The sequence below is a fragment of the Megalopta genalis genome, chromosome 4 (assembly GCF_051020955.1).
Source record: "Megalopta genalis isolate 19385.01 chromosome 4, iyMegGena1_principal, whole genome shotgun sequence".
Taxonomy (NCBI): Eukaryota; Metazoa; Arthropoda; class Insecta; order Hymenoptera; family Halictidae; genus Megalopta; species Megalopta genalis.
Window position 1 is genome coordinate 16,158,265 of NC_135016.1, and position 12,339 is coordinate 16,170,603.

Genomic DNA, 12,339 nt, shown 5'->3' on the forward strand with positions numbered 1-12,339 from the left:
TTGCAGGTACAATAATACAAGGATATCAACGATCACAGATATAACGTCGACATAGTCAGCGATCCCGGACCCAGCAGCGTAGATTGCCAAACACAAACAATCAGATCAGAAGCTGTCGCACGAAAAACAACCATTAGAAATCTGGGACAAAGGGCCTGCCGATTTTTCGCCCATCCCCCTCCTTCGGTGACTTTTTAACATTTTTTAAAAAATGTGGCTTACTTCGCACATCAAGCTGCATATCAGAATTTTTTCGGATTTTTCGGTTGCAAACTGTGGATATTAAAAATGGAAAACCGAACAAAAATCAGAAAATTGAAAAAATCTCGAAAACAAAAATACTATGCCACTCTGATATCAATTCTCTGATAAGGTACTATCACAAGCAGTGTGCTCAATTTTTCTCAGATGTTTCGTAGAATTGTGTCATCGTCAAAAAAAGAAAATGAATACCGAATTTGTCGACGTTTTTGTTGTGAGGAAGAAGGTTATTACATGTTATTATACTCGATTTAAGAGAAAGAAAAAATTGTGATATGCACATTGCGATATATGTACACCTAAATATCGACGCATACTTCAACATCTTCGGTTGGAGGAGTAGATAAGATGGCCGACTACGCATACACTACGCTTGGGGTTCATCTCTCGTTGGAGATAGAATTTTTCTTCCTACATCACACTTCATTTTTCCAATTTCATATTACATGACTTTAGAAATATTTTTTCACTGTTTAAAAAATTTTCCCCTCATAGGCAAGTTACAAGGTTGAAACTTTGTACAGATGAGTTTTTCTTGATCAGCTATCGAACGGTATAATACCCATTAAAAAACCTCTAAGAGCAATTTTAATCATTTTAATCGGCTAGAATTCCCTTAAAAATCTGCTATCTAAGGGGAGAGGTGTCACGTTCCACGACTAAGACACTCTCGAAAACTGTCACAAACGAATTCTCGAGATTAAGTTGTCGAAAGCCTACACCCGCCTCCGATTTCAATGGTCTTGAAATATGTTTCAAAAGCTGATATTCTGAACAACTCTCTCCTTTTTCATTTAAGGCCGCTCAGTCTTAGTTTTCAAGATATTGTTGCGAATCACTCAGTTTCTCTCGCTTCGCGGCATTTTATTTACAATAAAGAATATAAACTATAATACAACTCAATTCAATAATATTACAATTTGAAACGTTGATCGTTCGACGGTACGATCTCGACTTCTCCAATGGAAACAGGAAGACGCTCTTTACCAAAAATCGGTAATCTCTGACCGGAGACTGAGAAAATCTTCACTCCTGTCATGCTCGTTGATCTATTCTGCCTTGCAGCATAATTTTACCATAGAAGGTTGACCGATGAGCCCCTATCGAAGATAATTTTCCTCTTCTTCGCTCCAACGATGCCTTCGACGAAGAAAATCCCTCGCTGAATAGATTCCAAACGCAGCACGACAGGGGGAAAACGGAAGATGAAGTCGGACTGTCCCCCTTTATTCCGACTTCTTGAAGTTTCTCTGCAAAGTCTCACTTCCTTGATTTCTTTAAACAGTCCCGTTGGAGGTGGACCTTCTTTCCACAGCTCCAGCAATGCGGCAACTCCCGTTGATGAAATGTTCAGAATGCCGTTCAGCCGCACGTTCCAGCATTCTCTCGGAGGTAAATGGACGTTTTAAGTTCCGTTCACACGTTTGTGTTTCTGGCGTTAATTTATTAAGAGCTTCCATCTCTAGAGCTCTGGTCACCGTAGCTCTGAGAGATGTAAAACCTTCATATCGCACCATTCTCCTTGAGGAGGTTGTGGATTCTAAATGTCCCGTATACGGAAAATTGACTCTCACTGACGACCAACCTCGTATTCCTCAATTATAATAATATGGACTTATATACGAACGTATAACTTAACCAAGACTCGACGTGGCCGCACTGTTCTGACCGAACTGTTCGAACTGACCCGCGGCATCCGATTTTTGCCGCTTATATCGCTCCGGCGGAAACATCGTCTGTCTCCTCTTCCTTTGTCACCAAGGTGACGGTTACTCCTAAGGGTAAATGCGCGGCCAGGTAGCCCTGTAGCGGTAAACGGCCGGTAATTATTTTCCAGCAACATCTGCTGTACCCGTGGGGTTGTTAAAAAAAGTCAATAAAATCATTTTCGACTTGCAACGGCCAGGGAAAGTTTATTACTTAGTCCTTGGCCTCTGCAAGCGAATCCTCTAACGGTTATTATTGTCACCGGCCGTGTACCGCTATAAAATTGAAAGTTTTTCTAGGCGGGCGCGTAGTTGCAGCACAATGGCTGCTACATCCTCATCTCTTCATTGGCCAATATCATCACAAACTGAGAGGCGGCCAAATGTTTTCGAACATCAATTGGACATTCCGAGAAAGCGCTTTGTGCCAACCTCTCAATTTCCATGGCCAATGCAGAGATTGACTCCCCTTGCCGCTGTTTATAATTTTGAAACAGCACATAATTTAGTTTCGAAAAATTTTTTTGATCAAAACGAAACTCAATTGCCGAAACTATTTCTCAGAAGTCGACATACTTATCGACGGGAAGAGAAGTCTGTACTCCTCGAGCCGGACCATCTAACTAAGCAATTAAGCTTTCTTTGCTTCGTCCAAGCCATTTGTTTTCGCGACCATTTCAAATTGTATACGGTGTTCTTCCCATGACGTGAAAGCGCCATAACGCGTCGGCTTCACAGAATATCCGGATTCAGTTACGAAGCGCGTAAATTCTCGTAATTCTCGACACACTATTAACATTATTTACAACAGTGTACGAATTATTTACACGCGCCTCCGAGTGTTCCACCGACGAGAATGCTGCAAAATTTAAAACAGAATTTCGCAATAAATCCAATAGCAGCTGACATTGATTCTCTCTTCCATGCGGCCTCTGGTTCGGACGCAGCAGCCTCTTCAAGTTCCTCGCGCTGAAGCCTGTCCGCTTCCAGTCGCGCCTCAAACTGCCTCTGCTGCTCTTGCAGTTGCTCGCATAATTCTTGTCGGAGGTTTACAAACAGGATCTCCAGTGCCGGTGTCACATTTCCGATCGATTCTTCGATCACGGCTGGGCCCTCAATGTTGCGAATCACTCCGTTTATCTCGCGTCGCGACATTTTATTTACAGTAAAGAATATAAACTATAATACAACTAAATTCAATTGTATTACAATTTGAAACGTGAATCGTTCGACGGTCCGATCTCGACTTCCCGATTGTCCGTTGGTAATACACTTCCTTGGCAACCCCTATCTTCCATTATTTTCTAAGGACTTCGTCACAATGGAACAGTTTCACATTACAGCGACTTGATTTGGACAAGTCGCCGTAACAATATTATAAAAAAAATTGTTGCTACTGCTATTAGGTTGGCCAATAAGTTCGTGCGGTTTTTGATAATGTTTATCTTCTTGCAGTCTAGTTCACAAGTAACTTCACTGCAAATCATTAATGTGCAACGCCAAGTAATAGTGAATGCTTAACCTGTATTTTCAACTTCAAATTGTTAGGATCGATTTTGATTTTTACAATTAATTATTGTATCGAAGATGGACGACTTCTGAGAGCATCTACGACATATTATGTTTTTTTATTACAAAAAAAGGGAAACGTGACCTAAACATGCAAAAAACTGTGTTATGTGTACGGGTTAGATACGGTTTAAAGAACGTAAATGCCAGAAATGGTTTGCAAAGTTAAGTGATGAAGATTTTTCTACTAAATATGCATCACACGCTGGCCAACCACAGGAGATGGATAATGATCAACGAAGGAATTTAATTGACTCGCTATTTAACCCTTTGCACTCCGCTGTCCCCTCTCTTGGCTAAAAATTCAATGGATGAGATTCTTGAAAAATGAACCTTATAAAATGTTTTATAAGACTTCTTTAGATGATTCTGAATTCCAAGTTTTGGATCTTTCACCTAAAAGAGGAAGACCAAAAATATACGAAAATATTCAATTACTTCCATTATACAACACACCACTAGACCAGTAACGGAAGAAAAACATAAAGATCTTATGTGTTTACTACCATACATCCCTCCAGTTTTTCAGGAACATTTTAAAAATCTTAAAAACTCGAAATTATGATAAAAATGGATTACTTTTTAAAAATGATTGATAAATGTTTATGAATTATTTCGTTGAAGTTGTTGTTTCAAATGGACCGTTTATTTTGAAAGTGGTATAAGTTATTTTTTTAAAAGAAATTCAAAATGCCGAATCTGAGCTTGTATTGTCTAAATACCCCACGCAACGCCACTTACAACTTCTTTCGATGACATTGGACTTACACCACTTTCAAAATAAACGGCTCAAATAAAAATCACAATTTTTTATTACTTTAAGTCAATTATAGGACATTCTTGAAAAATAATATATATATAGGACATTCAGTTAATTTTGAAAATGGTCTAAGTCAATTCAAGCTTTGAAAACAACATTTTCCTATGAAATTCACACAAAATTTCATATCTATAATAAATTTCCATTAATCAAGACTAATAAAATTATAAATTAAAATGTCGCATAATGTAAAAATATTTTTTAATTTATTCAAATGCGAACGCCTAAGGCAAGGGCCCGCTAGCGGGTCCCCGACGAAACGTCTTCCCCTCTCCTTTTTCTCCCAAACATCGTCACATTCTCCACCGCCAAAAAGTAAAGATACAAATCTTGGATCGTCTCTTGAAAGGAGAAAAAGCATCTCACATTGGAAAAAGCCTTAATTTGAATGAAGCAACAATTCGGACTATCAAGAAAAATGAAAAAGAAATAAGAAGTGCAGTTGCTGCAGGATCATTGACATTCGTAAAACGTGCAGCTCGCCCCCGGGCGCCAATAATTGAGAAAATGGAAAAGGCACTCAGCATTTGGATTGATGGTTGCTGTCAAAAAAGAATTCCATTAGATGGCAATATCATCAAACAAAAAGCGCTAAAAATTTACAAACATCTTAAAGAACAAGGAGAATCCTTTGTCAACTCAGATTTTGTGGCAAGTAAAGGTTGGTTCGAAAAATTCAAACAGCGTTTTGCAATTTATAGCATAAGAAACCAAGGAGAATCTGCGTCGGCTGATCATGAAGCCGCTAGGACGTATCCAGAAAAAATTCAAAACATTATAGAAGAGCAAGGATACACAGCAGATCAAGTTTTCAATGCCGACGAAACTGGGCTTTGCTGGAAAAAAATGCCCAGTAGAGCCTTTATACCGAAAAAAGAAGACACAGTACCCGTATTTAAGGTGTCTAAAGATCGTCTAACGCTTCTTTTGTGCAGTAATGCCTCGGGGGACTTTATGACAAAACCCTTGTTAGTTTATAGATCTTTAAATCCTCGTGCACTTAAAGCCGTAAATAAAGACCCTTACCTTATTGGAATGCAAATCCAAGAGCTTGGGTAACTGGAAATTTATTTGAAGATTGGTTTTTAAATTGTTTTGTGCCAAACGTTGAAGGCAGAAAAATTTGAGCTTCAAGGCGTTATTACTATTAGATAATGCTCCCACAAGATTTGAATCATCCAAATGTCAAAATACTGTTCCTACCACCTAACACTACTTCGTTGCTCCAACCATTGGATCAAGGTATTATTTATACCTCTAAAACGTATTACATAAGAAGAGCATTACAGTGGATTTTAGACGTAACCGATTCAAAATCAATTAATGTAATGGAAGCTTGGAAGAAATTTTCAATCAAGCACTGTATCGACATCAAGTCTTTGTCGCTGAAAGAAGAAGTTGACGAAGCGGATTTGATGGAAATGGCATCCGAAGCTGAAAATCAAACAGATTCTGAGGACACTAGCACTGATGAAGATTGTGCAGTTAACAGTTTAACATTAAAAAAATTACAAGAAGGCCTAAGCTTATGTCAAGGTTATCTGAAAGAAGCCGAAAATTCAAAAGGGAGCTGCAAAACTGTCTAGCTCAATACCGAGATATTTATAATGACCTGGTAAGAACCAGCAACCAAAGTACAATTACAGAATTTTTTAAGAGGGAAGAAGATGCAAGAACTTTCAATGAAGAAAAAAGTTCTGAAAGTGAAGGCGATATCATTCCACCGAAAAAACGTTCTCGGTTGATTATACTGAGCAGTGGCGACGAAGAAATTTATTAAATTAGAGTTGCGTGAAGTTAAAATAATATTTTTGGTTTTTGTTTTGTGTTGTACATACATTTATATTTTTAATAAAAATTAAGTTGTTTATGTAGAATTAAAAGAGATATTTGTTTTTAATAAGTTTTCGGAACGTAACCCTCTTTTTGTACTGGCTCTGGGTCTCATACAACACGGTTTCACACAACACGGCATTTTCTAGGAACCTATCTACCGTGTTATAGGAGGGTTACCTGTATTTATTTAAACAAGTGCAAGTGCCTTTTCTGTGTAACAAAATTCAATTATACCTACTAATAGTGACATTGAGATCATTATAATTCAAAACTTGAATTGAAATGCGGCACGGGTTGCCATTATCTAATTACGCTAAAATTTTGCAAGCATCATTTTTCCATCAACTATCAAATAGCTAAAATAGCAAAAGAATTTTTGAAGCCTAGAAGTAAGGATCACCCTAATGCATATATCTTGCGTAAAACATCGCTGCCTCTAATCACGACCCCCAACGTGTTAGAATCTGGTCAATCGAATATATAAGAAATATGTAGAAATAAGACAAATGTATGCAAAAAAATATGCAATATACAAAACATAAGTAAAAAGAAGTTATATTTTCTGGAAACCTCTAGTGCTAAAACAAATATCTGCCAGAGTCCTATAAATTTATCCCTTCCCTACAAACATATGCATTCGCATAAACGTCCGAAGTTTAGTCATAAGACGCAATGCATACTGTACTTCGCGAACAATAACTTCAAGTCAACGTTACACAACGATACCGACGAAAACGAGGAAACAGCTCGCGACGGTTAACACGGGACAACAAACTCTGTACATCTCGAGAAATGTCAGAACTTCAAAGAATACAACCTCGCATGATCCCGTAGAAAATAAAGCAAAATTTCGACTTCCACGCCCGATATTTGCTACCGCTGCTGCGAATAAACAGAAATATTACCGTAATAAATTCCTCAAAGTCGCAAGGGATGAGCACCCTGTTTCTGCACCGTTCTCGTCCGTAAGGCGATACATTCGAATCCATGCCTGCCTCCATGAGATTCGATACGTTCATCGAGGTACCGGTGTCCTGGTCGATGGGATTCGTTCCTGATCCTTCGATATCCGCGTCAGTATTATTCACGGAAGCCGCGTTGTTCGCAGGATTTTGCCCGAACGCGAATCCGGTCGCGTTTCCCGTCGCGTTACCGACCGATGATTCGGCGACGACGAGAGACGACGCGTTCGCGTTGGTGCCGTTCGCGTCGCCGATCAGCATTCTCGAAGGACCTATTCGAAATGAGTCCCTGGTGCAAGGTGCGTAGGAAATTCCGCACATTCCCCTCTCTTGGCGGATGCAAAGCAGATAATCCTGGTCGGCGAGGAATCTACCGTTCGACAAATAGTTGAGCGTTTTCAGGGTGCCGTTTGCCCCCTGAAAATACTGCAGACAGCCAGACGGTGCACGCTGCTCGAAAGCCAGCTGAATGATCCGGATCTCCCACATACGCGGCTGCAAGCTATTCGGCAGCCTGATGTCCAACGTCAAGGGCTGGTCGTCCTCGTTGACGTCGATGTACACTGTAAAAAAAAGCCGATCGGAACGGATCATTTCATGCCGGGGAGTACACTCTCATCGGTATTTACGTTGACACGAAAGGTTCTGTTATAAATGACTAAAAATAAAGTCAACGAGACAAGTATAAGAAGTTATTTATTGTGCAGATGTGTTTGTTGAAGATTAAGAAAAAGAAGAAAATACACGAAATGCATACTAATTCCTATACAGACACAAAATTGTGTAACTAAAGCCAAATTGTTTATATAACCGAAGACGGGGAATTCGTTGATATTGCAATTTAATGCACATCTTACATTATTGTAATTTTTTTAGTATGAAGTTTGATATAGTTTGGCACTTGTTACTTCTAAAAAGCAACTTGTCATACTTGTAATTAACTTTTTCAGCGCAGTGGAGCGTTCCATTTCTTCTTCAATGCTTCTACAAATTTTGACTTTGTGTATCTTTCAGTTATAATTATTCGACGATATAATTCCTCCCACAAATGCTCGATCGGGTTCAGATCGGAGCTTTGAGATGGTTATGGAAGCAAATTTATATTCTTGGTTTTAAAAAATTCTTTTACAACCCTTAAGGTGTGCTTTTGGTCGTTGTCTTACCGAAAGACGAACGACCTATTTCTATGAAATATAAGCATCAAGGGTAAGTTTCCCTTCAATTATTGCTAAATTTCCAATTCAATCGTTATTAAAACAGCCCCATGTCATAAACGCATCATCTCCCACCTTCCTTCAATTCAAATTTTGATTCATCGATCCAAATAAACGTATCCCTGAACCATATTGGCTTTTTATGATAATCCTAACCAAATATTAAATATAAATATAAATATTAAATATATAATATATATTATTATTATTTATCATTTATATTTAATATTTGGTTAGGAATATATATATATATATATATATATTATATTTATATTATATAATAAATATAAATAATAAAAATAATAAATATAATCAAATGCTTCGCAGCACCGACTTTCGAAATATATGGCCTTTTTCATATACATACTTTTAATGGGCAAATATAAATTTTTTAGTTATTCGTACGTTTTTATATCAAAAAATAATTTTATATAAAAATTATAAATTTATAATTATAAAATTATTTTTAGATATAAAAACGTACGAATAACTAACTACAAACCTAGTATTCTAACCAAGAAATGAAAATTAATACATGTCAACTTACTTTCCGACGGAAGAACAATTGAAGAATTATACTTTTAATTGAAAAATCTAAGAGTAATATGAACAGTTCTGCTTCGCCTTCAATACCGATGCATTGTCGATGCGGATGAACAAAAGAGTGATTGATACATAACAGAGATATGTAAGAATGCCAACAAATTGAAGGTGTCAACATAAATATCGACGCGAGTGTGTGCACTACGAGGAAGATTGATTAGCTAGGAAGCGTCAGATTTTCCTGACGGTCACGTCGGACCAACTCTCTGGAAAGTATCGTCTTCCAATACTCGCTGAACTTTACTCTACTCTTTCTTTCTTGCTCTTGCTTTTCTTTTTCAGTTAAGCACTACCCGGAGAGATTGATTGTTACACGCTTTCCCGGGGAAACGTTATTACCGAGATTTTAATCACAAGTTCCGAAGTACCTGCCGAGACTTAATCCGCAGTTCCAATGTATTGATTCCGAGAGGATGACGTTCGAATGTAAAACTAGAGAACTAACAAGAGGAAGAGAGTTCAGTATTAATCGATTCGGAGATTCGTCTGGATTCAAAGGTGTATTTTAGGGTTAAGTGGGTGCATTTTTAACTTTGTTAGGGAATTTTTTGAAGTAAATCCTTGGCGTAACATTTTCTTCATAGTTACAATGATTACAAGTATTTCGATTGTAATAATTTCTAAGAAGAAAACGGACAATTTATATTTACTATGTGTATCCATTTACTTGAATGTTTAAATATTGATGACAAGAAATCAGAATTTTGTTCAGATTAAAAAGAACGGAATAGCATTCATACCGAACAGGATATTACTAGAAATCTCAATTAGTATGAATTTGGCTATAGTAGGTACTAGAACAAAAAAAAAACTGTCGATATTTAAAAAAGTTGCGATACATTGAATTTTAATTATTGATTTTTGCATGTATTGTTAAACTTCGGAGGCATAAAAACAAAAGAAAAAAGAAAAATATTTGATTAATTTTAGTAGAGGCTGTAGTCACATAAGTACTAAATGCGTGCTTAAAATTTTCAGTCAGTGGACACCGTTCTGAAAAACATAGTTTCCGGAAAAATGCTTTTAAAGTTATATCGATAAAGATATAAGGTCGTCGCGTCCTTCAAACAACCATAACTTTGTTAATTTTAGGAGCTCGCATATACACTTACTGACAAAAATTAAGAAACAACGTGATTGTTTGATACATTTCGGTATATTCGCTATCTTCTAAGATACATAGGTTGGAACTAAAAATAACATAATGAGATAGCATTCCATACATCAATGATTAATGAGTTTTTTCTCAAACATACTTGTAGAAGAGCCATAATTAAATTGAATCGAAGAAATAAGGCAAAAGCTGCGCGGCATAAGTTAAGAAACATACATCGCGTAAGTTATATAATCACTTTTAATGAAAATCAGCGATGTTTCAATGTCTGTAGTTTTCATAACAGTCTAATAAGATGTTAGATAACCCTTGGATTTGAGGACTGCATTGCATCTGCGTGGTATAGATTCAATTAATCGAACACAAAGCTCAGTCGGTATTTCTGACCATATTTTCGTGATTGTTTCTGTTAGGGCCATACGAATGTATCGCACGGTGCACAGATTGAAGGTTGCTCCTCCAAATGCTGCGCCTCCAACGTCAACTTAATGGCGGTGAAGTTGATTTGAAAAAAAGGTTTAAACTATGTTGCAACGCAAAGCAACACAGTTTATTTAAAGAAGGTCCAGGGATTTACAAGTGTGTGTGAGAGTGTTTGACCATCTCTCGTGAGAGTTACCGAAATGTCAATAACAATAAAAACCGGCAGCAAGGCTCGATTAATAGTACCTCATTTTCCCAAATTGTTCATTTTTGTTTCTAATATTATCCTTCAAGAATATGCAAAAAAAGAATTGATTTTTTTCAAAAGTTCACAGTAGAATACCCCCCTAAGAATTAGTCAGAATTATTGCTCTTTATTATTAAAATACAGTGGACTCTTGTACAACGTGGGGAATACCAATTTATGTAACTTCAAGCACACCCAGCCTTGCTTGTCTTCAGTGATGCTTGAATAAAAATTTTTGTTCGGGGTTGAAACTATATATTATTGCTTATAGCCACTGTTCACAGGCAAGCCAATAAAAAAGCATGGATTACATGCAAAATATTTCGAAATTAGTTTTATAACTGTTTTGTACCGGTGCTGGAGGATTAATTGCAACGAAAAAGTATTAGTTTTAAAGATCTATTACTGATGGATAACGCGCCAGGACATCCTATAAATTTAAATTAGGCTAATGTTAAAGTGGTTTGTCTGCCACCCAACACAAGATCAATTCAGGAACCACTGAACCAAGGGATAATGCAAACATTTAAAACTTTTTATTTACGTCGTACATTTGAAATGTTTTTAGAAAAAAATGATTTTTGTTGAAATTTTAGCCTCGAACAAAAATTAATCTATAGTTTACTTAGTAAGATATCTTCAGTTAAGATATCGGTTTACATTTCGCCGGCTCCGTCAGCGGGCAGCGACGGTGATGTAAACTGTATATATTAGATGCCACGATACATCATCGCCGGTACCTTTTGATATACATCGTGCCCTGACTGTTTGAGGGTCCCAGCGTCACGTATACAATGTAAAACGCGACAAATAAAACGTCTCTGATTGGTGGACACGACGAACCCAAAAAGGGTATAAAAGAAGCGTTTCTTCTTACCGGACTCTCAGTAGAGTTTGGTCGCTCGATCGGTTTCGCTCATATACCTTCTCTCAATAAAGGATTAAAATAAAGTCTTCTAAAGCAAAGAATTAGAATCATTTCCATTCCATAATCCCAACAATTTTAATTCGAATGCAACGGTTCCGCAAATTTGGAAAGAATTTTCAATACTAAATTGCGTAGAAATAATATACAAAATTATTACAGCAAATTCTCCAACTTTGACAGAAACAGATGTAAATCGCCTAATAACAGTTTGACAAAATATTGATGGAGAGGGTTTTGTTGATATGACAGACAGATATCACCGAATTAAATAATTACGATAAAGATATTGATGAAATCGAATTAATTCAATTAGCAAATTGTTGTCATTCTAGTAATTAGGAGGAAAACTTAGTCCAGACATTTAATGCGCAAAAATAACCTTTGAAATTAGAATACATATATAAAGAGTTACAAATAGCCAAAACGTTAGAATACATTTTATGAAAATAGATCCGTCAATAGAGCGGCAAACGCACAACTGTTTCTTTCTCTTAGTACGACATTGACAGTAAGCATCGTTAGCCCGTCGACCGGATTTATGGCCATAGAAAACGAATTACGGTTTTCCCCAATTCATGCGACTGTCCACCGTGGGTCCTATCGGCAGACCAGACCACCCGCGGGCCACGTGAAAATATTGGAAATGCGGTCTAATT

The 12,339-nt window shown here is 37.1% G+C and overlaps 1 protein-coding gene across 1 annotated transcript in view; it reads right to left on the reverse strand.

Moving 5' to 3' along the window:
* The window catches only part of LOC117228270 (uncharacterized), a 59,035-nt gene that overhangs the window by 5,531 nt on the left and 41,165 nt on the right, over positions 1 to 12,339 (reverse strand). Inside the window, exon 3 of the mRNA XM_076520714.1 lies at positions 7,098 to 7,717. Coding sequence (XP_076376829.1) covers positions 7,098 to 7,717 — 620 coding nt within the window. The remainder of the gene's footprint in view (positions 1 to 7,097; positions 7,718 to 12,339) is intronic.